Consider the following 27,712-nt stretch of genomic DNA (forward strand, 5'->3'; position numbering starts at 1 on the left):
TTAACAGTGTTGTTCCAATGTCAGTTTCTGTTTGATACCGCACTGCAATGATACTTCAGCGTTGGGGGAAGTTGGGTAAGGGTATACAGGACTCTGTGTGCTATTTTTGTAATTTTTTTATTTTAAAAATAAGATGGTTTTTTAAAAAAATTGTCTATTTGTATTCCTGCATTGTTTTATCTTACTACCTCTATTTTTGTCAGGGACATGTTGTCTTAACAGATTTTGGGCTTTGTAAAGAAGGAATTGCTATTTCTGATACTACCACCACATTTTGTGGGACTCCAGAGGTAAGAAACATGTCTTGTTGTTGATATAATCACTGATAAGATGCAAATGTGAATCACATTTACATATACAAAATTGAAATAGGAAAAGTAGAATAAAAACTATCATTTTGCCTTTCAGCCAACTAGAAATGTAATCATCCCTTCTGGATGTTTTGAGTTTATTGATAGTAGGTATTTTTCACTGACATTGTAAAATACCACAAAACCCTTTTTGAATAATCCAACAAAGTTATGCTTATTTTCTCTAAGTGTTGAAAGTTTACCTTAGACTTGTTTAGCATTTGATTATATTTCTAATCCTTTATGAAAATCACAAATCAATTAAACTATCCTAAAATTGATTATGGTCACGGTTTTACCATGCTGTGAATATCTTAACAGTCATTGAATTGTACACCTAAACAGATACATTATATGGTATGTGACTATCTTCCTAAAGCTTTTTTTAATGAGTTAACACTAATAAAGAGGATAAAATATTAAGACTGCCTACATGTGTGTGGCAGTTTTATTGATTCTATATTTTTCTATATGGTTGGAATATTTTGTGAATAAAATAATTATTTTTTAAAATTTTTTAGCTTTATTTTATTCATTTATTTTTATGTGGTTTTGAGGATTGACCCCAGGGTCTCACACATGCTAGGCATGTGTCTGAGCCACAATCCTAGCCCAATTAATTTCTTTAATAGAATAAAATAAAGCCATAGATGTAAAAAAAAAATTAAAAATCCTGATTCACAACCCAAGACATCCCATTCTCTAATCACATTAGGAGAAAAAAGTCTTTTCATTTGTGACATTAATAAGCCTTACAACTTATATTTAAAAGCCTTACTCTCACCTCACACACATTTATTTTAAACTATCCTAATTTTATTATATAGTGATCTTAAGTACCATGTGATATTTCAACCTTGTTGTGGAGTGATTGCAAATACAGTGCTGAAATTGGAACCTGGATTAGAGCCCCAGCACCTCACACACACAAAAAAAGAAAACATGATAAATTGGCTTACATGACCTTCTGATCAAGATCCAAAACACAGGTTGGGTGCTATGGCATACTCCTATAATCCCAGCCGTTTGGGAGCCAGGCAGGAGGATTGTGAGTTCATAGCCAACTTTGGCAATTTGGCAAGGCCCTAAACAACTCAGCAAGACCCTGCCTCTAAATAAAATATAAAAATGGGCTGGAGATGTGGCTCCATGATTAAGCACCCCTGGATTTAGTCTCTGGTACAAAAAAAAAAGAATCCAAAATAATTTAAAGTGTAAGTAATAGGGTTGGGGTTGTAGCTCAGTAGTAGAATACTTGTCTAGCAGGAGTGAGGCACTGGATTCAATCCTCAGCACCACATAAAATTAATGAATGAATAAAATAAAGGTTAAATTATTTACATTAAAATGTATTTTTCTCTAACTCACCCTTGCTCTTATATATATTTGTAACCATTCTATTTTATTTATAATGTAAAGAAACACTTTTTGTGACGATACAATGAATTCATAATTAATGAAATGTAAAGTTCTATAGTTTTTAGAAAGGAAAAAACTTGTCATTTAAATCTGAATGTGATCATAAATTGTTAAACTTTTTAAATTTATATTACCATTTCTTTGGTTCACATAAAAAAGTTTAAGATGAAATTATTTCCTTACATATATTTCATGTGGGAAAAGGTTATATATTTTGGAGTATAAAATTCAAATTTACCATCTTCTAAGTGTGAAATTCTGATGAATTTAAGTTTTTTACAAATTAAAATGTAAATTGCCACCTAATAGCTTACACAAGTTTTCTAAATATGTTTGAGAATTGAAAAGTGTTCCAGGGCTGGGGATGTGGCTCAAGCGGTAGTGCACTCGCCTGGCATGCATGCGGCCCAGGTTCGATCCTCTGCACCACGTACAAACAAAGATGTTGTGTCCACCGAGAACTAAAAATAAATAAATATTTTTTAAAAAACCACAATTGGAACTAATTTTTTTTTTGTTTCTATACTTTTTTTGGTATTTATTTATTTATTTATTTATTTTTTATTGTTGGTCGTTCAAAACATTACATAGTTCTTAATACATCATATTTCACAATTTGATTCAAGTGGGTTATGAACTCCCAATTATACCCCGTATACAGATTGCTGAATCACATCAGTTACCCTTCCATTGATTGACAAATTGCCTTTCTAGTGTCTGATGTATTCTGCTGTCTGTCCTATTCTCTACTATCCCCCCTCCCCTCCCCTCCCCTCCCCTTTTCTCTCTCTACCCCTTCTACTGTAGATCATTTCTTCCATTTGTATTATCTTGTCTTACCCCTCCTTTCCTCTTATATGTCCTTATGTATAATCCTGAGGATCGCCTTCCATTTCCATGCGATTTCCCTTCTCCCTCCCTTTCCCTCCCACCTCTCATCCCTGTTTAATGTACATCTTCTTCTCAAGCTCTTCGTCCCTACCCTGTCCTTGTTTACTCCCCTTATATCAAAGGGGTCATTTGGTATTTGTTTTTTAAAGATTGGCTAGCTTCACTTAGCATAATCTGCTCTAATGCCATGCATTTCCCTCCAAATTCTATGATTTTGTCATTTTTTAATGCAGAGTAATACTCCATTGTGTATAAATGCCACATTTTTTTTTATCCATTCATCTATTGAAGGGCATCTAGGCTGATTCCACAATCTTGCTATCGTGAATTGTGCTGCTATGAACATTGATGTAGCAGTGTCCCTGTAGCATGCTCTTATTAGGTCTTTAGGGAATAGACCGAGAAGGGGAATAGCTGGGTCAAATGGTGGTTCCATTCCCAGCTTTCCAAGAAATCTCCATACTGCTTTCCAAATTGGCTGCACCATTTTGCAGTCCCACCAGCAATGAACAAGAGTGCCCTTTTCCCCGCATCCTCTCCAGCACTTATTGTTGTTTGACTTCCTAATGGCTGCCAATCTTACTGGAGTGAGATGGTATCTTAGGGTAGTTTTGATTTGCATTTCTCTGACTGCTAGAGATGGTGAGCATTTTTTCATGTACTTATTGATTGATTGCATGTCCTCCTCTGAGAAGTGTCTGTTCAGGTCCTTGGCCCATTTATTGATTGGGTTATTTGTAATCTTATTGTCCAATTTTTTGAGTTCTTTGTATATTCTGGTTATTAGGGCTCTATCTGAAGTGTGTGGAGTAAAGATTTGTTCCCAGGATGTAGGCTCCCTGTTTATCTCTCTTATTGTTTCTTTTGCTGAGAAGAAACTTTTTAGTTTGAGTAAGTCCCATTTGTTGATTCTAGTTGTTAACTCTTGCGCTATGGGTGTCCTATTGAGGAATTTGGGGCCCGATCCCACAGTATGTAGATCATAACCAACTTTTTTTTCTATCAGATGCCGTGTCTCTGATTTAATATCAAGCTCCTTGATCCATTTTGAGTTAACTTTTGTGCACGGCGAGAGATAGGGATTCAGATTCATTTTGGTGCAAATGGATTTCCAGTTTTCCCAGCACCATTTGTTGAAGATGCTATCCTTCCTCCATTGCATGCTTTTAGCCCCTTTATCAAATATAAGATAGTTGTAGTTTTGTGGATTGGTTACTGTGTCCTCTATTCTGTACCATTGGTCCACCCGCCTGTTTTGGTACCAGTACCATGCTGTTTTTGTAACTATTGCTCTGTAGTATAGTTTGAAGTCTGGTATCGCTATACCGCCTGATTCACACTTCCTGCTTAGCATTGTTTTTGCTATTCTGGGTCTTTTATTATTCCATATGAATTTCATGATTCTTTTATCTATTTCTACAAGAAATGCTGTTGGGATTTTGATTGGCATTGCATTGAACTTATAGAGAACTTTTGGTAATATCGCCATTTTGATGATGTTAGTTCTGCCTATCCATGAGCAGGGTATGTTTTTCCATCTTCTAAGGTCTTCTTCTATGTCTTTCTTTAGTGTTCTGTAATTTTCATTGTATAAATCTTTCACCTCTTTTGTTAGGTTGATTCCCAAGTATTTTATTTTTTGGGGGGATATTGTGAACGGAGTAGTTTTCCTCATTTCTGTTTCAGAGGATTTGTCGCTGATATACAGGAATGCCTTTGATTTATGCGTGTTGATCTTATATCCTGCCACTTTGCTGAATTCATTTATTAGCTCTAATAGCTTCTTTGTAGACCCTTTTGGGTCTGCTAGGTATAGAATCATATCATCTGCAAATAGTGATAATTTAAGTTCTTCTTTTCCTATTTTTATGCCTTTAATTTCTTTCGTCTGTCTAATTGCTCTGGCCAGTGTTTCGAGGACTATGTTGAACAGAAGTGGTGAGAGAGGGCATCCCTGTCTTGTACCAGATCTTAGAGGGAATGCCTTCAATTTTTCTCCATTCAGAATGATGTTGGCCTGTGGCTTATCATAGATTGCTTTTACAATGTTGAGGTATGATCCTGTTATCCCTAATTTTTCTAGAGTTTTGAACATAAAGGGATGCTGTACTTTGTCGAATGCTTTTTCTGCATCTATTGAGATGATCATATGGTTCTTATTTTTAAGTCTATTGATGTGGTGAATAACATTTATTGATTTCCGTATATTGAACCAGCCTTGCATCCCAGGGATGAATCCTACTTGATCATGGTGTATAATTTTTTTGATATGTATTTGAATTTGAATTTGAATTGTATTTGTATTTTTTGATATGTATTTGAATTGGAACTTCTTTAAAAAAAAAAAAAAAAGAAAAGTGTTCCAGTTGGCATTGACTAAGAATCACTGTTACAGAATGAGAACACCCAGACTACTGAAAATCAAAATGATATGTTTTCATTGTGGTAATAAAACACCTAAACATTGTTAAATGTATTAATTATTCCTAAATTTCATCCTGAGTTTTGTTGAGTTGCTCTTATGTTTAATTCTTTTCTACAGTACCTTGCACCTGAAGTAATCAGAAAACAGCCCTATGACAACACTGTGGATTGGTGGTGCCTTGGTGCTGTTCTGTATGAAATGCTGTACGGATTGGTATGTATTTCTGTTCTTTGATTGTTATTCCAATTGATTATTGATTTGGCGCTTTCTTTCTCAATAATCTCACAGACAATTAGATAATACTAATACAGCAGTTATAACCTGATTAAAAGAATTTAAGCCCATATTAGGAATATGCACAAAAATAAATTTTTTTCATTTTTTACTAGTGTTTTAAATTAATAAAATTATCTCTGGCATACTGATCACTGCTTTAGATATTTTCATTCCACTGGCACTTTCAGAAATAGACATCTAGTTGTAACATTAAAATTACCTGCTTTTACTCCATGTACCCCAAACATCATCTTCCTAATTTCGAGATAGAAAAGAAAAAGATTTTTGCATTTATCAGTACATTGTATTTCAAAAGAAAATGTCTTTTGAGTTTTGCCTTTTAAGTCATCCTCTGTTACCATCTCTGAAAACGCCATGTCTTGAAGATTTCATGGGAAAAAGTAATGTTTACTATGTAATAGATTTATTCAGTTTTTAATAAGTATAGAATACTTATTAAAAGCCAGTCAGAGCTATCCCACTCCTCAGTTTATACCCAAAGGATAAAAAACAGCATACTACAGGGACACAGCCACATCATTACAGGGACACAGCCACAAACCTTATTTGTTTTTCTGTACTGAGAATAGATGCCCCTCAGTAGATGAATGGATAAAGAAAATGTGGTATTTATACACAATGGCTTTTTGAAATATTTGAAGTAGTGTTTAGATTCCCTTTGTGGTCCCTTAGTCTCCTGCTGGGAACTATATATCTAATCCTTTGTGCTAAATGCTACCATCAGCTGAGATGTACCTAAGGTTTTTTGTGTGTGTGTTTACTTTTCCTCCAAACTGTGAAGTTTGATTGGCACAATCAGGTGCATTTTAGAGTATTTGTTTAATATCACTAATTTTGAATGCTGGAGTCCTAGAAAAGCCAGTGCCTTTGGCTAAGAACACATTAAAAGAGCTACTTTTCGCCGGGTGCAGTGGTGCATGCCTGTAATCCCAGCAGCTCTGAAGGCTGAGACAGTAGGATCACGAGTTCAAAACCAGCCTCAGCAAAAAGTGAGGCACTAAGCAACTCAGTGAGACCTTGTCTCTAAATAAAATATAAAATGGGGCTGGGAATATGGCTCATTGGTCAAGTGCCCCTAAGTTCAATCTCTGATACAAAAAAAAAAAAAAAGCTACTTTTATAGTAATGCTAGCAACTTAGAACCTTATTTGTTTGTTTTTCTGTATTGAGAGTAGAACCCAGGGCCTCACATATGCTAGGCAAGCACTGTATCGCTGAGCTACATCCCCCAGCCCAACCTTTGGAAAACTACCTCTTTCTTACTTTCACTGTTTGCTGTCTTGATATATCAGAACTTTTTTATTTCTTTAGAGGACTTTGAAAATATAAAATGAAGTTTTATACATACATACATATACATGTTTTGAGACAGGGCCTCCCTAAGTTGCTGAAACTGGCCTTGAACTTGTGATCCTCCTGCCTCAACCTCCTAAGTAGCTTTGATTTACAGACATGTGCCGCCATACCTGTCTTGAAGTTATATTTTAAAAAGCCAAAAAAATTTGTAAAGTCTTTTATTTCCCAAAAAACAGAAATAAAAAATGACAGGCCTATAAAACTTCCTTAACTTTAAAAATTATTTTTACTTTAATACTTTGAACTAGGTAATTAACTGGCCAATGCTCATGTTGAAGCTGCAATTATAGCTATATAGCCTATAGACTATGATACTAGCCTTTTTATATTTCTGCAAAATATACTCATAATACTGCCACTGTCACAAGTACTTAGAAGCTTATCTTCAGGTCTCACTCTCTCCTAGAATGAGTTTTATTCCCAAGTCTCAAGAAATTATTTAATGTTTATATTTCCAATGATTCTATCATACCTGTGATTAGGTTGGTAGTGTTCTCTAAAACCTACCATTATGAGTTGTGTACAATTTCACAGCTGTCTATAGAGTTCTATTGAAAAAGCTTTATTTACTCAGTGAACATGAAACTACACCGCATGCTAGGTTTAAGAATCCATTTGCATCAGGGGGCCACACTGCAGATGTCTGCACATCCCAAGAGGGTTCTGCATTTCTGCCATTGTCCAAACACAACTGCTGTCTACAGATCAAAGCCAAATCCAACTACTTAAAAAACATTTTGGTATGATTTATTTACCTGTAAGTTTATTCTGCTTGGTTTTCAGCCTCCTTTTTACTGCCGAGATGTTGCTGAGATGTATGATAATATTCTTCACAAGCCTCTAAGTTTGAGGCCAGGAGTGAGCCTCACAGCCTGGTCCATTCTGGAAGAACTCCTAGAAAAAGACAGACAAAATCGACTTGGGGCCAAAGAAGACTTTGTATGTAAAATATTTCCCAGTATCAGCTGTACTATGTCTTATTTAAAATTTGGAGATAAATCCTTATTTTATATGACATTTGGTATAAATACAGCTATTAAATAATAGCACAACTGGTGAAGGATTTAACTAAATGGTAGAGTACTATCCTAGAATTCATGAGGCTCTAGGTTTAATCCCCAGCACCAAAAATAACAACAAAAAGAAAACCCAGCACAACTGAAACAAAAAGCATACTCGTCCCCACAATTTTCACTAGTATTCATAACAGGACTATATAGTGCTTAAAGCACTTTGACTTATATTTTTTCACTTAATCTTTATAATAATTTAATCTGTTCTTTATACTCCACATCTAGCTTTCATGTCCTGTTACTTACTTGATTTTTATGTACAGTTTCCTCTCCCTTAACTTTCCTTCTTCTTTATTTTTAATTTTTTATTCATAGATGGACACAATAATTTTATTTTGTTTATTTATTTTTATGAGTTGCTGAGGATGGAACCCAGTGCCTCATGTGTGTGAGGCAAGCACTCTGCCACTGAGCCACAACCTTAGCCCCTCCCTTTCCTTCTTTTTTAAAAAAAAATGTTACAGCTAGGCACAGTGGTGCACACCTGGAATCTGACAGGCTAAGGCGCAAAGATCGCAAGTTTGAAGCCAACTTCAGCAACTTAGGGAGAACCTGTCTCAAAATGAAAAGGGATGAGATTGTAGCTCAGTGGTAGAGCACCACTGGGTTTAATCCCCCATACCTTGACCAGTGTGGTGGGTAAATGTGGGTTGGGCATCTAGCTGAGTAGAAGAATGTGCACATCTGCAAGTTTCTGGGTTTGGTCCCTAGTACCACAAAAAGAAAAATAAATGTGTTTCTTCAGGCTTTTTGAAATATTCTGAATAGTTCCCCCAACTTATCTCTTATAGCAGATGATCTTGTTTTGTGTTTTATAGGGGAAAAGAGCCATCAGAGTGGAACTAACTCAGCTTCCTGCTGTCAAACTTGCAGACCTTACATGCACCTTTACCTGCCATTCCTTCTCCCTGTTATGGTGGAAAAGGTCCATTTCCATCTGTATACTGGATTGTGTCCCCTAGCTAGGAACCCTGTGCATGTCTTTTTCTGTACAAGAAGCTTCTCCCTTGTTTTAGTCAGCTTTTTCATTGCTATGACCAAAGGACCTGACAAGAACAATTTTAAAGGAGAAAAAATTTATTTGAGGGGGCTCATGGTTTCAGAGGTCTCAGTCCATCAACAGCTAGCTCTGTTCCTTGGGGCTCAAGGCGAGAAAAAACATGGCAGAACAGTATGGCAGAGGGAAGCTGCTCACATTATAATCAGGAAGCAGAGAGCAAGATGAAGCTCAACTCACCAGTATATCCCAAAGGCATACCCCCAGTGATCTACCTCCTCTAGCCACACCCTCTCTGCCTGCAGTTACCTCTCAGTTATCCCTGTCACATGATTAATTTGCTAATTTGGTTAAGGCTCTCATAACCCAAATCATTTCACCTCTAAATATTCTTGCGTTGTCATACATGAGCTTTTGGGAGACATCTCATATCCAAACCATAACATCCCTCTTGTTCTGTTTCTTTCCTATTGATAATTGAAATATTATCAAATCTGCTTTTTTTTTTTTTTTTTTTTTGGTACTAGGGATTGAACTCAGGAGCACTCAACCACTGAGCCACATCCCCAATCCTATTTTATATTTTATTTAGAGACAGGGCCTCACTGAGTTGCTTGACTCCTTACTTTTGCTGAGGCCAGTTTTGAACTCGTGATCCTCCTGCCTCAGCTTCCTGAGCTGCTGGGATTACTGGCGTGTGCCACTACGCCTAACTGAGTCTGCTTTTTAGAAGGAAAAAACCTTCAATCCTACTGTTATGTGAGGTACTACTATTCATCTTCTTCCCTTCATTGCCAGACTTGTTGAAAGTTTTCTATATTTAGGCTCCCATTTCCTGATTTTTCATATTTCTTAGCCTACCAGAAAATAGCTACCAGAATAGGATATGTCTATTCCTTAGCTTGCTTAACATTCCCCAGTTCCCTGGGCTCCTTCTAGAACACACTCATCTCATTCTGGGCCCTCTGCCTTACTCTTCTGTGTGATTCCCTCTTCTTCAGCCTATTAGATGTGGCAGTGCCTTGTGGTTATCCTAAACCCTCTTTTTCTTCTGTGCTCTTTTTCTGGACCATTTTATTTTGGTCCTGTGGCTTTAGCTATCTGTATGACTTTATCTCTTACATTTATATCTTGAGACCTCTTTTAAATTCTAAACTATAGTATCTGCCCACTTCTCCCACAGCTGGGTTTCCTTCAAATACCTCAGTGACAGCATGTTCAAAATTGAAAGCACTGGGGAAGCAGATCATGATAGAACTCTTACTCATTGTGGGCAAGGCCCTGAATTCAATCCCTAGTACTACCAAAAATAATCTACCTACCTACCTATATGTATGTGTATATGAAAATTGAAATCCTGCTCTCATCCTCTTGTTCTCTTCTTTCATATTAAATGATATCATTGTCCATCTGGTTATTCTGTTAAGAAATCTGAAAGGCCTTCTTGACTTTTCTCTCTTCATAAATTTCATATTTAACAACAGGTTCTATTGCATTTGCCACCTAAACCTTTCCAATAACCAGACACTTCTTTATGACTTGACTCTCCAATTCATTTCCCCTTAATAGCCAGGGAAAACCAGCCAAACAACAACAGCAACAATAGTTGACATCCCTGTACCTAATACTCCTTGATGGATTCCCATAACCCTGGAATAATCTGAAATTCTTAACATAGACTCAGCATGGACCGTTCAGCTCTTGAGCTTCACCTGATGTGACAGTCCCTTCTGTCCTTGTGATACTGAGTCTCATTTTTCTTGACCAAACTAAACTCTTTTCACCATAGAACCTTCCTATTCTGCCTGGAACATTGTTCTTTTATTTTGTCATATTTATCTTTAAGATCACTGGTCAGACATCACTTTAAGAAATCTTTTTTAACGCACCAAACCACATTGGATCCTAGTTTATACAATCCCATGGCACCTTGCAGGGGAGAGAAAAAAAATCTAGAATCAGTACTGTGCCAACTTTTGATAGTACCAACCCAGAGTACATTTTTTTTTTTTTTTGGTAGTAGAGTTCATCACTTTAACTTTACTTTCACTCCACTGTATAGAACTATTGGCTCAACTTATTTATATCCTCTGTTCAGGTAGTAATTCTTTGGTGCCTTCTTATTTTCATAGCACTTTTATTTCTATATTTTTGTGTTCATCTTTAAAACAACCTGTGAAGTATTTAGATCAGAAATATTAACCCAATTTTACCTGTGAGAAAACTGTTGTGAAGGGACATAAGTTTAAGTAGGTCATTTAAAGTAACTGTCTTTCACAAGTCTACCACCATTTTGCCACATGAATAATATAAACATTTGCCTAAAAAAATTATTGGGGAGCAAAATCAATGATTTGGCCTCATAAAATTCTTCAGTGAGTACTTAATATATTCTTCATCATTAGTAAAAATTCTTTTTTCTTAATATTCTAGCTTGAAATTCAGAATCATCCTTTTTTTGAATCACTTAGCTGGACTGACCTTGTACAAAAGAAAATTCCACCACCATTTAATCCTAATGTGGTGAGTATATACCCAAATCTTTTTCTTCTAAAGTAGGGAAACATAGAACTATGTTACTATAATTTTGGAAATAGATCTCAAAATCTAACCTGAATGAAATAAAGTCAGTATTTAAATATTTGTGAAATATGTCACACAGGGTTATTTACTACAACTAATAACTTTCATAAGTTTGTAGTTACATTAGGTTAATGAAAATATCTTCCAGCACAGTTGTGAAGTGTTGTTTTTTTTTTTTTTTGAGCATGAGAGAGAAAGAAATGAATTAAGTTAAAAGAAAAAAAGCAAATTAAAGTAACTTGTTACATATCATTTTTATACTTACTAAATCAATAAACATTTTTAAGTAACACTAAGGATAGTTTTTTTCCTTAGATTAATATAAAACCAGATACAAGCAGACATTTTTTATGTCAGTGTAAACTGTTATATCCTTTTTGGAAAACAGTAAGATAGTATTATAAAAATGTTCATGTTAGCTAGACTTATTAAATCTACTGATGGAAACATTTTTCCTAAAGGGAATGTCTTTATGCAAAAAGCTGTATCAAAGATTTGTTAATACATACCAGGTTTGATAGTGCATGCCTATAATCCTAGCACCTTGGGAAGCTCGGGCAGGATTCAGATTTTTGAGATATCTTAGAGATGATGGAACTCAAATCTAAACACTGAATTCATTTATGTTTCATATACATTTTATGCATATAGCCTGAAGGTGATTTTATGTAATATTTTGGTGTACCTGGGTTTTGATTGCAATCCATAACATGAGGGTCAGATGAACAATTCCACTGGTGGCATCATATTGATTTTGATGCATTTCAGATTTGGGATTTTTATGTTAGGGATGCTCAACCTGCGTCTTCTTTACAGAAGAGAAAACTAGCTTAAGAGATAACATAATTTATATAAAGAATTACAGTTAACAAATTTCACAGTCAGAATTCAGAAACCCATGCTTCAGAATTTTTTGAGGGGGAAATTTTTAAAAATTGTATTTCTTTTACGCTAAAATTCTTTAATGCTATAATTTTTAGAATTCTTTGTCTCCTGTAAAGGATTTTCTTATATGGAAGGATCAAGCATTCCAGGTTTCCCTGGTCTCAGCTCAATTTGTAGACATACCAGGCTAATTAATATTTTTAGTTTATAATCTCTTCTGAGATTATAAACTTAATGACTTGGACATTTCAGTGATTCCCTTCCAGTAAAGCAGAAAAAAAATTAATCACCTGGATTTGTATCTCAGTTTTTATCTGTAAATATATTCAAAGTCCATTAGCTTGCATCAGACACATAAAGGAAGAATAAAACTACTGCCTGTGAACCTAAGCAGTGGCTGTACTCTATTCCCCATGAACCTGGTCCACTTGGGTGTCCACAGCTAAGAAAGCCCTATCAAAGGCTTCATGACCTCTGTAGCACAAGAGTGACCTTTCATAGTTTTACTTGCAGCCCCTTCATTCCTCCATCAAAAGGCTCTATTTATCCAGAGATGAGAAAGTAGATGGACAGGCATTCCTGGAAGCTCAAATGCAGAATGCTATCCTGAAATCCCACCTGAGCTTTGTTTCTGAATATAGGGCTGGTGGTAGGTAGAGAGAAGGGGGATCAGTTATAGGGTCTCAGATTCACATTAGCAGAGGTAAGGGGGCCTCTATTCTGTGAGCCTTTCTCAACTTTCTCTTTCCCCTCCCCACCCAACAACAAGAACCTTAACTGTTAGTGCAGATAGCCTTACCTCAATAAAAGTACAAAAAGAAAAAGTAGAAATTTGAAGTAGGAAAACATCTAAACTTGTTAGGAAAAAAATAAAATCATAAAAACATTTTAATGAAGGGTGAATGAAAGAAAAGCCAAGGTGACTAATATCGTTCTTTTGATGTTTTAGGCTGGACCAGATGATATCAGGAACTTTGATACAGTGTTTACAGAGGAAACTGTTCCATATTCTGTGTGTGTATCTTCTGACTATTCTATAGTGAATGCCAGTGTACTGGAGGCTGATGATGCATTTGTTGGTTTTTCATATGCACCTCCTTCAGAAGACTTATTTTTGTGAACAATTTGCTATTCAGAAACTGTCATGCAAATATAAGACTTCGGATGGGACTGAGACTCCTATTTTTGTGAATATATTCAAATATGTATAACAGTGCCTCATTTTTACATGTAATGTTAAAAACTATGAAAAATGTATTTTCTGCTGTATGCAAGAAAATAGGGCATTTCAAAGAGCTGTTTTGGATTAAATTTGTATTGTTTATTAAGCTTATTTTTAAACAGAAAATTTAAAAACTGTTATTCTTAGCATTAACCTATTTTTGAAGAAAACTTTTTTGCTATTGACTGTTCTTTTTCCCTCTTAAGTTTACACTAACACCCAAGATAGACTGTTTTGTAGCAGTCTATTTCAGTTCAGTTAACTTATATTAATACCTTTGTAATTCTACTACGACTTTTGTTATCAAATCAGAACTATGCAATTGGTACATGGTTGTTTAAGAAGAAACCGTATCTTTCCACGATAAATCACTGTTTGAAATAATCGGGTCCTGGAAGGGTAAAAATGTAAAAGCATAATTAACATATTGGCTGCTAGTTAACACTGTTAATAACTGTTCATTTTGCTGATAATAAAATAAGTAACGAAGTAGTAAAAAATGAAATCATTTGCTTTTGAAATACCAGTTCAAATTTGTGAATTATTTTTTCTCTACAGGGAAATTAAAAATGGTTTAAAATTGTAAGGATTCCCAAAGATTTGGAGGGTAATAAAGTACTGCCAGAATTTATTTTTAGGTGGTGCCAAAAAGCAACCATATGTCATGTATTTATATTACAAATATATTCTATTTATGTTCCTTTGGGTCTTTTGAATGTTTAATATGCTATTAAGTAAGTTTAAATCTTGGTATTTTTGCTTTTACAAATAGCTATTTCAAACTATCTTCCTAGTTGGTTACATAAAAAGAAATATGTAGCTCTATAGAATATTTACCTGATTGGGAAATGTAAATGTATATAGTTTTATTACACTGTAACAAAAGTTAAAAATAGTTTAGGCAGGTGCATAAATATCTTTTTTAAAATTTTCTTTAGTGGTTCTGGAGATCAAACCCAGGGCCTTGTGCCTCCTAAACACTGCTGTACCACTGAGCTACACCCCAAATTCTTCAATTTCTATATGTATCTTAGAAAAAGTAAGGAGCTCGGCATGGTGGCACATGCCTATAATCCTGGTGGCTTGGGTGACCGAGGCAGGAGGACCGTGAATTCAAAGCCAGCCTGAGCAAAAGCAAAGCACTAAGCAACTCAGTGAGACACTGTCTCTAAATAAATAGAGCTGGGGGTGTGGCTCAGTGATTGTCTCCGAGTTCAATCCCCGGTACTCCCCCCAAAAAATGAAACTGACTTTAAAATCATAACATACTAGTAATTTGTGCATTTGTAATGGTAAAAGAGAATGGCTATAGAAAAAAGAAAAAAGAATGCTTAACTTGGAATTCTGGTTCTTAGAGTGGTAGATTTTCAAGTCCTGTAGGAAGCAGTATCGTGAGAGGTTAGTGACCCAATTTAGATGTCTCTTCTCTTCAGAAAGAAATCACAAAAGCATTTCTCACCAATACCTTTTGGCTCATAATTCAACAGAACAGTGAAGAGGAGTATGCTCTTGTTCAGTTAATAATAATTACATTCAATACACTGAATTTTCCTTTAGAGGTTAAATTTTAATATCTACACTGTAAATATTTGGTTTGTTTGGCACTACTGTGAGTTCTGCTTTTACACAAAGCTCTTTGTGATAAACCAAAACGAAAACTGTAGTTTCCTATGTGGGTTTTAAAATTCAGGTGATCTTTAATTAAATTGCCAAAATTTCAAGTGCAATATTGTAAATTTTTAGGAACAAATTTAAAATAGAATTTTGATGTTTCTCAGATCACGAGAAATACAAATTGACATAGTAAAATAAAATTAGCAAAAAGGTTAATGCCTGTCATTATTTGAAATTAAAATTGGAAATGGTTACAATAGTCTTAACAAATATGTGGAAAGGGAAAATAAATTTTTAACAAAATATTTGGGCAGATTAACAGATTTTCTAAGTTTATCTTTTTCTCTCACAGCATAAGTCTCTTAGTAAAATACATGCCCTTTGAATAGTTTATTTCATGGTAATTACTAAACTCAAAGATCTAAATGAAAACTTTTTATTGCTCATTCATGTAATTTGGAAGTTAGTTTTGTTTTTGCAGTGGAATTTTCTGCCTCTTGCCTTCACAGATTTTTCTTTTACTGGTTTCCATTCCCAAGTAAAGGTTTATTGTCTAGTGGGGGCCCATTCTTAATACATGGAGCTTTTTCACTATTTCCTTGTGGAGGGGAAGGGATCAACTAGCTCTCTGGGTTCTCTTAAGGGCACTAACTCCACTCATCTCCCCAAAACTTCATCTCTGAATGCTATCACATTGGGGATTTGATAATAACATGAATTTTGTGGGGACACAAACATTCAGAGCATATAAATATGAAAACATCAAGTGTACATAAATGAGTTTCAAGTGGTTTGAGTACTTTGAATGATATGCCAAGTTTTGTGTGTAAAGGAGATTAACGGTCAGGATGGAGAATACTATGTAGCTTTATTAAAATCATATATCGGGCTGGGGTTGTAGCACAGTGGTAGAGTGCATGCCTAGCATGTGTGAGGCTCTGGGTTCGATCCACAGCACCACATAAAAATAAAAAGGTCCATTCACAACTAAAAGATAAGTTTTTAAAAAAATGCATAAAAATATTGCAGTTTTCTACCACTTTTTTGTTGTTTGGTATTGAGGATTGAACCCAGGGGCACTTTTTTTTTTTTGCAGGGTTGGGTACCAGGGATTGAACTCAGGGGCACTCAACCACTGAGCCACATCCCCAGCCCTATTTTGTATTTTATTTAGAGACAGTCTTACTGAGTTGCTTAGTGCCTTGCTTTTGCCGAGTCTGGCTTTGAACTTGCAACCCCAACCTCCAGAGCCACTGAGATTATAGATGTGCACCACCTCACCCAGCCCCAGGGCCACTTTTACCACTGAGCTATATCCCCAGTCCTTTTTATATTTCATTTTGAGAAAGTTGAGGGTGTGGCAGAGTTGCTGAGACTGACCTCAAACTTGGCACATCTGCCTCAAGACTTCTGAGTCACTAGGATTATAGGCATGTGCCACCATGCTCAGCCTTTTCTTTTTTACTCAACTAATACTGAGTCAAATTCTTAACTTCCCCTGATAGCATTACAGTTGTAGGCCTATCTAATTTATGTAGCATTTTTGGTGTTTTGCAAATACTGGGTAAGCATCCATTTGTGATCTTGTAAACATTTTCCTCAGCTAAAAAGACCCCTACACAAAAATATTTCTCAATTCATTATTTATATTACACCCATTTTTACAGAGATAATGAAATCAGAAAAAGTATTTAGCTTTTAAAACTAATTTAAAATGACTTACCCAAAATTGAGACAATGGAGAAAAATTTAAAGCAATACCATACAAAAAGCCAATAGAGTTATTGAGTGTTTCATAGAAATAAAGTAGCAAAGGGTCCTACAAATGAAAAGTAATTTGTTTTTACATATTGCACAGGAAAAATGGGTTACCATATGAATATTAAGGGAATAAGTTAAAATAGTCATATCACACTTCAAATCCTGCTTACTGGAAGAACCAGGACATTGGGTGGTTTTACAAATCCTGCACTCAAATATAACTTGTAAATTTCTGTTGTAATTTTTCTTTTGCAGAAGTGTATTTCATGGGTTCATCTTTTCTTCCCCCTAAAATATTTTAAGCAACTTACTTTATTAGGGAGCAGAGGTTTCCACTTCAATTCTAGTTAAATTTTTGCAAAGTCTACAGTGAATTGTCAATTTTTAAATGTTATTTTTTAATGGTCAACACATGGACTCCAGAAGGCATATATACAGAAAAATCAACCTACTCAAATGCTAAAATTTTATCTCCATTGATTTTTTTTTCAGTCTTTCTGAATAGTTAATATGGCATTTTTCTTGTTAATTTTTTTCCTCTAATGACTCAATGATAGTAAATCATAATGCAAAAGTTACAAGCTTAGATGTGCTGGTGTAGTTCAGTGGTAGAGCACTTGCCTAGCATGCCTGAGGCCTTGGGTTCAGTCCCCAGCACTGCAAAGAAAAAAAAAAGCTTACTTTATTAATGATATATTGATGCTGAACACCAACATTTATCTACTTTATTTTTTAAATTAGAGACAATTATTCCAATAAGTACAAAGGAAAAAGTCTAGCAGGTACGATTTGTAAAATTTTTATTAGTTATTGATGGACCTTTATTTTTGAAAGAAAGTTAAAATGTTATTTTCCTTTCAGAGTTTCATTCACACTGGTGGTGTGAAGCAATAGTGGATAAAACAGCTACATCTTCTATGCTGAGAAGCAGAGGCAACACACTGTATGAGAAATAGTCATTATAGTCTTCATTGCCATGCACTTGCACTAAAAAAGAATTAACCCCCACCCCATTTTAAATCTGAAGAGATAGCAACACTTTCATGTTCATTGTGGCTACTACTCATGATAACCAAGTTAGGTGATCAACCTAAGTGCAACAGATAAATTCATAAAGAAAATGTGATATGTGTACCACATAAGGAATACTACTCATCCTTAAAAAGGAAATTCTGTTCTTTGCAAAAGTTTTTAAATATATATCCAGTGTGATATTATCTAAAACATTTTAAATGTATTAAGTACATAAAATCTATTAGACTAGTGGATTGTTTGATATAAAACTCCTTTATTAGTTTGGCATATGAATGATTTATAATGGCTAAGTAATCAGTCAAAACTTTAAAAAAATATATGAATACCTTCTTGGACATTGAGTCATCTTTAAAATACAAAGCCTATAGCCTGGCAGTGGTGGCATATGCCTGAAATTCTAGCAACGTGGGAGGTTGAGGCCCAAGGATCTCAGATTCAGGGCTAGTCTCAGCAACTTAGTGAGGTCCTAAGCAACTCAGCAAGACCCTATCTCAGAATAAAAAATAAAAAGTGTTGCAGTTGTTACTTAGTGGTTAAGCTACCCTGAGCTCAATCCCCAATGCCAAAAAAAAAAAAAAAAAGGCCCATCATCAGACTATAATCTATTTCCATCTTAGGTGGTACTCATAACCGTGGAGGAGCAGAATTGTAGTACAATATATACAGCCACTCTGCTGTTTCTAATTGATTTCTACTTTAAAAAAAAAAAAAAGTGTTCACCTCACCACTAAAATAGATTACATTCCTCCATAAAAATAAATTTTTTATACATGGAGAGGGATTTTAACAGAGGTCCACTTTATGCTTTGAATATAGCCCTTGCTACTCAACCACTGCAATTTATTTTTAAAATTGGCGTGTTTCTTTCTCTTCCTCTCTCCCTGCTCCTCCCTTATCTCCCACTCCCTAATCTCAGAGGAAAGAGGATTACCTTTCTTCTTCATTCTAGACAGAGTTATCTGTACTTGAGAACTCAAGCACCATAGGAAAGAAGAAATCCGGATTTTGGGGATGGTACCCCAAGATCTCAGAAATTACTTCTTCCCAGATTAACAAGTGAATTACAACTCCATCAGAGAACACATGGAATGTAGCCTTGAATCCCTCTTTAAAAGCCCCCTGTTTCTGCTGATGGGCAGAACCACAACCTTTGGGATAGCAGTCCCCTGTGTTTCTCCTTTGCTAGCAAAGCAATAAACCTTCTTTTTCCTTTTTCTCAAAAACCGTGTCCTAGTTATTGGATTGACATTGGGGACAAGGACCGATCTTTCAGCAACAGGATGATCTCAATTGCTTCCCATGGAAAGTGATACAATCCTCTGTTCTTTGAGTACTGTCCCCCAGTGCAATGGAGAAGGGTTAATTGTACCAAGTTGTTAGGAGCCACAGCAAAAATATTGATACAGGCACCTTTGGATTTTATTGACTGCCAGCCAGCAATTCACATTCATATGGTAATTGGACTCATGCTGTTCAGCTGGGCCCATTTCAAGACTCAGGTTACTCATGTCACTCTTGTAATGGGAGAGTTCCCATTGGTTGGGAAAGGATGGTAGGAGGGTGTTCCGGGGAAAGGGGAAACCCCCCCGGCTCAGGTGGAACACACACGTGGCGGACCCACCTGTTAGGGGACGCACACGGCCTCTCTCTAAATAAAACTTTGTCTCAGTTTGACTGGCTTGTGTTTTTGTGCCCAACCGGGTTGCAAGATTGCAAGCCCGTGTGCACTGACAGCTCAGCAGGGGATCGCTCAGCAGGGGTGCCGCAGGCAGTGCTCGGCAGCAGGAACGGGACTCAGCCGGCCCGGGGCCGGGCAGTTTGCGGCATTTTGGTGGCCCTGTACTGGGAACGCCCAAAACTTAAAGGTGAGTAATATCACTCGCCCCTAAGGAAAGGCGACAGAATGGGTATTTCTGTTTTGATTTATTCTGCTCTTATTTCAGGCTCTCTAGCCTTACAATTTTTCCAGACGAGTTGGGATAAATGGCTGACTCAAGGTTTGAAGTTATTCGGCCCTGAGAGAGAGAAAATTGACATAATCATTTTCCTCCTCTCCGTTTCTGTTTCATTTTGTTTTGGCTTTCTTCTATCCTATCTTATTGGGTTACGTTACCTTTATAGTAGATTAGAATCTAGTAAAAAACAAACCGAAAAACTGTTAAGTAAATTGTTAGAGGTCCAAGCCATGGCAGAAAACATATTAGGTCAAGCAAAACAAAAGGTCTCTCAAGCTAGTCAGATAGAAGAAAATTTGAACAAGGCAAGCTCAGGGAAAAAACGGTCGTCAGATAGGGAGGCTGCTACTAACTCCGTTCCACCACCAGAGGGCATAGTTCAACCAACAGCTTTACCTGCCTCCATAGATGATGAACGGAATCCTGAGGCGGGACCCCAAAAACTAGCATGCCCTGTAATTGAGCAGGGAGAAGAAAAAGAACGAGTTTACCGTGCCTTAGATTTCAAAATAATAAAACAATTAAAGGAAGCTGTAGCAGCCTACGGCCCGGCCGCTCCCTTCACAGTCAGTATGGTCGAATCTATTACCGGCTGGAACTTAACACCAGCAGATTGGGCTAACGTGTGTAATTCTGTGCTAAGTAGAGGACAGTATTTATTATGGAAAATTGCCAATGAGGAATTTTGCAAGGAGACAGCTAGGCAAAATGCAGAAGCAGGTTACCCTGAACGAGGCCTGAAAATGTTACTGGGAAAAGAAGAGTTTCAAGAACAGATGCAACAGCTCAGATATGATCCTGGCGTATACGCTCAAGTCGCTATAAATGCAATTAAGGCATGGAAAACTTTAAAGGGACAAGGGGATTTTCAAGGTCAGCTATCTAAGATAATACAAGGAGTTAATGAGCCCTACGCTGACTTTGTAGCTAGACTTATTGAAGCAGCCTCTGAGACATTTGAAAATACAGAACAGGCAATGCCATTTATAAAACAGCTGGCTTACGATCAAGCAAATCGTTGCTGCAAAGAGGTCATTAGACCGTGGAAACAGGAAGATTTAAACACATATATTAAATTATGTAGAGACATTAATGAACAAGGACAAGTCATGGCAGCTGAAGTAAAACAGGCTTTAAGTACCAAGCCAAAAACATGCTATAATTGCAATCAAGAAGGGCATTTTAAAAGAAATTGCCCCATAGGAGGAGGGTTTAACAAAGCTAGGTATCAAAAGAGTAGAATCCCGGGTATTTGCCCACGATGCCATAGAGGGAGACATTGGGCTAATGAATGCCATTCTCAAACCACCATAGAGGGTATTCCGTTATCAAAAAATGGACAAAGACCAAGTGTCTACCCACGATATCGTGGAGAAAGGCATCAGGCCCCGTTGTCAAAAAACGAATTGGAGGGCCCAATGCCCCGGGGCCCAAAACCACAAATATACGGGGCAATGGAGGAACCCAGCAGTACCATCAAGGTGGTGCCCAGGACGCATTATCCATCAGATCCCTCATCAGACAGACTAGAGGGAGCGCAGGGTTGGACATCTGTGCCTCTGCCAGAGCAGTATTAACTCCAGAGATGGGAGTTCAAATCATTCCCACAGGAGTAAAAGGACCTCTTCCCCAGGGAACAGTAGGCTTATTATTAGGACGCAGTTCTTCTACACTTAAAGGACTTATGATAAGTCCTGGGGTAATTGATCCCGATTATGAGGGTGAAATAAAAATCATAGCTAGTTCTCCAAGAGGTATATCAGTAATTTCATCAGGAGATAGAATAGCACAGTTATTAATAATACCAAGCCTACATGATAAATTTTCCAGTTGTAATGTAGAAAGAGGTTCCAAGGGATTAGGCTCCACAGGTGTAGATTGGGCTATGCTATCTTTAAATTTAGATTCTCGCCCTATGCTAAAATTAAATATTCAAGGGCATGATTTTAATGGACTGCTGGACACAGGCGCTGACCTCAGCATCATATCTCGCCAGGAATGGCCTAAGCATTGGCCATTACAGCAAGCGACCCAAACGCTTAGAGGCCTAGGAGTGGCAACTAATCCCCATAGAAGTGCAATGGTATTAGATTGGAGGGATCCTGAAGGATGTGAAGGAACTATACAGCCCTATGTATTGGACCATCTCCCCATAAATTTATGGGGACGAGACGTCCTAGATCAATTAGGATTGACATTAACAAATAACGTCAATCCTAACGCGCCCACTACTAGGGCAAAACAAGGCTTTAGAAAAGAAAAGAGATTAAGAGATCAAGAACAAGATATAACAGCACCAATTCAAGTAGATCAAGAGATAGATAAACATGGATTGGGTTTTCAAAAAGGGCCACTGAGACAATCAAAATTACTTGGAAATCAGAAAGACCAGTGTGGGTTCCTCAGTGGCCCCTAACTAAAGAAAAGATACAAGTAGCCCATGATCTGGTCAAACAGCAATTAGCGGAAGGACATATACAACCTTCCGTATCTCCCCATAATACTCCCATTTTTGTTATTAAAAAGAAATCTGGTAAATGGAGATTATTACAAGATTTAAGAGCCATTAATAATGAGATGGTTATTATGGGACCTGCTCAATCAGGGATTCCCCAACTGTCTGCTTTACCAAAAACGTGGCATGTTCTAGCTATAGATATTAAAGATTGTTTCTTCTCAATTCCAATTCACCCCGAGGATAGTCCACATTTTGCATTTACTATCCCTGCACTGAATCATGAAGGTCCTGATCAGAGATATGAATGGAAAGTACTCCCTCAAGGGATGGCTAACAGCCCAACTTTGTGCCAAATTTATGTTGATAAAGCAATCCAGCCACTTAGAATTCAAAACCCTGAACTACAGATATTTCACTATATGGATGATGTGTTAATGGCACATAAAGATAAAAACACATTGCTAGAATGTTATGCCACGCTTACAAACTTATTAAAAAATTATAATCTAGAGATAGCAATAGATAAAGTACAATTAAATCTTCCAATTAATTATTTAGGAGTTCTATTATCCTCAACCATGGTCCGTCCACCAAAAATTCAAATACGAGTAGATCAACTCAAATCACTTAATGACTTTCAAAAGTTATTGGGAGATATAAATTGGATAAGGCCTTATCTAGGCATACCAACAGGAGAATTAGGACCTTTATTTGATATTTTAAAAGGTCCATCAGATCCAAATTCACCCCGCATGTTAACGCCTGAAGCTAGAAAGGCATTAAAAATCATTGAAACATATATGGAAAATATGCATTTGGATAGAATTGATATAAGTTTGCCTTTATTATTTATTGTATTACCGACAAAAAATATTCCTACAGGGGTATTTTGGCAAGAAGGTCCATTATTATGGATACATTTATCTTATTCTCCTAATACTATTCTTACTAGATATCCTGAGGCTGTAGGGCAATTAATACTCAAAGGAATAAAAGCAGCAAAAGGAGTGTTTGGGATTTCTCCCAATAAAATTATTACTCCATATACTATGGATCAAATTGATGAGTTAGCTAATGAGTTAAATACTTGGGCAATAATCATGTGTAAATCTAGTGTTGCATTTGATAATCACTTGCCATCTAATCCTTTGTTGTCCTTTTGGTCTAAGCATCCTGTAGTTTTTCCAAAAATGACAAGAAAAACCCCTATCATAAATGCTCCAAATATATTCACTGATGGGTCAAATAATGGTACAGCAGCAGTAGTTACTCCTGATCAAACTTTTACATTTTTAGTACCCAAACAATCAGCTCAAAAGGTAGAGCTCAATGCAGTATTGCAAGCTTTTATGATGTTCAAAGATTCTACATTTAATTTATTTTCTGATAGTCAGTATGTAGTTAATGCTATCGTATCTCTTGAAGATGCTGGTAGGATTTCTCCTTCCTCTACTGTTTTCTCTTTGTTCTCTGCTATACAAAGTCTAATCTGGGATAGAAAGGATCCATTCTTTATAGGACATATCAGAGCACATACAGGATTGCCTGGAGCCCTTAGTTTGGGTAATGAACTAGCAGATAAATCTACACATGACATACATATTTTCTCCACAATAGAAGAAGCTATAAATTTTCATAAAAGGTTCCATGTCAATGCTAATACTTTACAAAAACGTTTTAAAATAACTAAAGAACAAGCCAGACATATAATAAAACAATGTCAAAATTGTGTGACATTTTTGCCACAAGTTAATCTTGGAGTCAATCCTAGAGGACTGATACCTAACCATATTTGGCAGATGGACGTCACACACTTGCCAGAATTTGGAAAATTAAAATATTTACATGTTACAGTTGATACTTCTTCTGGATTTTTGATGGGCTCCCTTCATCCCGGAGAAAAAACTAAAGATGTTATAGCTCATTGCTTACAAAATTTTGCCACTGTGGGTGTTCCTAAACAGTTAAAAACCGATAACGGTCCTGGTTACATCTCCAAGTCTTTTAAACAATTTTGCTCATCATTTGGCATTACTCATATAACAGGAATCCCATACAACCCACAGGGACAAGGCATAGTTGAAAGAGCTCATCAAACTATAAAAATGTACTTATTAAAGCAAAGGGAGGGAATTAGTAAGGGGTATATATCCCCCAAAGATAAACTTAAAATAACCCTTTTTACTCTAAACTTTCTAAATTTGGATTCATCAGGACTTAGTGCTGCGGAAAGACATATGTATCCGAAAAATGTACATAAGCCTAAGGTACTTTGGAAAGATATTCTAACAGGACAATGGAAAGGTCCGGACCCAGTAATAGTCTGGAGTCGGGGCTCCATCTGTGTTTTTCCACAGGAGGAACAGCAACCAATTTGGATTCCAGAGAGATTAACTAAAACAATTTCTACAGAAAAAGAAGATGATTTGACTCAAATCCATAACAGCTGATATCCAGAGTTCCAGCCTGGCTATTCTTGCATCTGCGACAGTGATTTACCACGGTGCCTTTTTCAATATCTATTTTATTATTTGCATTTTTCCCACATCATAAAGTTCTATTTTATTTTATTTTATTTTACCTTATTTTTTAAGCTCATACAAACCTAGGTTAATGTTTTTCTGATCAGTTTTATTTTTTTTGACTGTGTTTTATTTATTTATTTATTTTTAACTGTAAAGTTTTTAAACATTGCAATGGAGATTTCACCTAGCTATAGCTACAAGGCCTTTATTTACTATTGTCTTATATGTTCTATGTTATGTATGCTGTTTTGTGTTGTATGTCTGTATGTGTGTATGTCCATATTTCATTTATAAGGAGCGCTCATGTATATATAGATACAAGTATTCAAAAAAAAAAAAAATTTTAGTCACGTGACTTATATGGTTTAATTTACTTTAGGTAAACAGCTGTTATTAAATTTTGTTTTTAAAGGTGGTTAACAGATATGTTTGTTTACTTTCACCTTTCCTTTTCATTATATTTCATAATTCTGTTCAGGATAATGTCTCTTTAGCAACATGGCCATAATTCCCATCTCCATCCCAGTGCCGGTGAAGACTAAGACCAAACTACAACTTTTATGATAGCTATCACTATAAACTGTATAAATTGATACATCAATCAAAATAACTCAATAAGACTGCTCAATCAAGGACTTAATTTACTTTGGGAGGAAATGGACATATTGATAGACTCCTCCAATTTGAACTGCTCAATCAAGGACTTAATTTACCTTGGGAGGAAATGGACATATTGATAGACTCCTCCACTTTGAACTGCTTACACAACTTGTCTGGACTATGTATCACCTGTATACATTGTGTTCTATTTGTTGATACAGCGAACTGGTAGTGCTAAATATCTTAGCCGATGTGTCACCAGTGTTTCCAAAGGAGCCGTCAATTGGCTTGGTGTCGTGGCAATTCTGCGTCTTTCTCCCTTCTGCTAGTGATGGTCTGATTTTGGGGGCCAACAGAGGTGAGGCAAGAACCTCACCCCCCCACTGGCACCAAGGTTAAATTTGGGGGCCAACAGAGGTGAGGCAAGAACCTCACCCCCCCACTGGTGCATAGGCCTATTACACAGGTATGGCTATATACTGGACCGGTAGTCAGTGACGGGTATGATTCGGTTACAGTGGTATCAACCTAAGCCAGGAGACTGACGCAATAAGGTCAGTTTTCCCATGACGGGTAAGAACCATATGTGAATTGGACATACCTAACAGGCACGGTCCCTAGCCACATTTGCCTGTTGTTTATTTAAACAGTAGGGGGCAGATGTTAGGAGCCACAGCAAAAATATTGATACAGGCACCTTTGGATTTTATTGACTGCCAGCCAGCAATTCACATTCATATGGTAATTGGACTCATGCTGTTCAGCTGGGCCCATTTCAAGACTCAGGTTACTCATGTCACTCTTGTAATGGGAGAGTTCCCATTGGTTGGGAAAGGATGGTAGGAGGGTGTTCCGGGGAAAGGGGAAACCCCCCCGGCTCAGGTGGAACACACACGTGGCGGACCCACCTGTTAGGGGACGCACACGGCCTCTCTCTAAATAAAACTTTGTCTCAGTTTGACTGGCTTGTGTTTTTGTGCCCAACCGGGTTGCAAGATTGCAAGCCCGTGTGCACTGACAGCTCAGCAGGGGATCGCTCAGCAGGGGTGCCGCAGGCAGTGCTCGGCAGCAGGAACGGGACTCAGCCGGCCCGGGGCCGGGCAGTTTGCGGCACCAAGTAATATTAACAGTGGAGGAGCCAGCTGTGGGGTTTTGATAATAGTTTTACTGTGATTTAATTAATGTATTATATAGTTAACCCTTTTAAACTGTGTAATTATATAGGCATGGTGGTGTGACTGTAGTGCCAGCTACTCAGAAGGCTGAAACAAGAAGGTCCATCTCTCTCTCTCTCTCTCTCTCTCTCTCTCTCTCTCTATATATATATATATATATATATATATATATATATATTTTTTTTTTTTTTTTTGTAGATGGACACAATACATTTATTTATTTATTTTTCATGTGGTGCTGAGGATGGAACCCAGTGCCTCACATGTGCCAAGCAAGCACTTTACCACTGTGCCACAACCCCAGCCCCCTCAAGAGGACCTCTTGAGCCCAGAAGTTCTAAGTCAGCTGGCAATATAGGTACATCTCAAAAAACAAAGTATATAATTGACTGACTTTGAGTGTATTCAGAATTGTGTAACTGTCCTCACAATTTTAGAACATTTCCACCACTTTAAAAAGAAACCCTGGTGGCTACAGATGCAACTGGGGGGTAGAGTGCATGCTTACAGCACATAAGACCTGGGTTTAATCCCAGCACCAAAAAAGGAAAGAAACTCTGAACAGACAAAGTTAAACTTTTTTATTCAGTGGGATATTATTCAGCTTTTCAAAATAAGTAAATTCTTATTTTACAACATGAAGACATTTTGCAAAATGAAATAAGCCTATATAACAAAAGGCGAAAACTGTATGATTCAATTTAAAAGAGGTAACTTGAAGTAGTCAAAGTCAAGGAGATAGAATGATTAATGCCAGGATGGCAGAGGGAAAAACAGCAATTAATGGGTCCAGACTTTCAGTTTGGAAACATAAAGAGATCTGGAGACAGGTGGTGGTAATGGTTGCATAACAATGTAAACATACCTAATGCCACTGAACTGCAAACTTAATGGTTAAAATGGTAAATTTTATGTCATGTATATTTTACCATTCTCCATCCCTCCCTGCAAGCTCTAGGCCACTGCTAATTTATTTTCTCTGTATATAAATTTGCTTATATACATAAGGATTATATGTATATATGTATATATATATATATATACATACATACATATTATATACATATGCTTTTCATACAAATGGATTTATA

General features: G+C 36.6%; 1 protein-coding gene across 10 annotated transcripts in view; it reads left to right on the forward strand.

Moving 5' to 3' along the window:
• Sgk3 (serum/glucocorticoid regulated kinase family member 3) overlaps positions 1–14,135 on the forward strand; it is a 116,790-nt gene extending 102,655 nt beyond the window's left edge. For 9 of the 10 annotated variants that reach the window (XM_077800713.1, XM_077800714.1, XM_026410016.2 and 6 more), the window contains 5 exons: positions 204–290; positions 5,203–5,298; positions 7,522–7,677; positions 11,242–11,331; positions 13,226–14,135. In XM_077800713.1, the coding sequence (XP_077656839.1) occupies positions 204–290; positions 5,203–5,298; positions 7,522–7,677; positions 11,242–11,331; positions 13,226–13,396 (600 nt within the window). In that variant the 3' untranslated portion in view covers positions 13,397–14,135. The remainder of the gene's footprint in view (positions 1–203; positions 291–5,202; positions 5,299–7,521; positions 7,678–11,241; positions 11,332–13,225) is intronic. The other variant, XM_077800715.1, reaches the window with a different exon arrangement.
• The last annotated feature ends 13,577 nt before the right edge of the window (positions 14,136–27,712 follow it).

Source organism: Urocitellus parryii, chromosome 7, assembly GCF_045843805.1.
Source record: "Urocitellus parryii isolate mUroPar1 chromosome 7, mUroPar1.hap1, whole genome shotgun sequence".
NCBI lineage: Eukaryota > Metazoa > Chordata > Mammalia > Rodentia > Sciuridae > Urocitellus > Urocitellus parryii.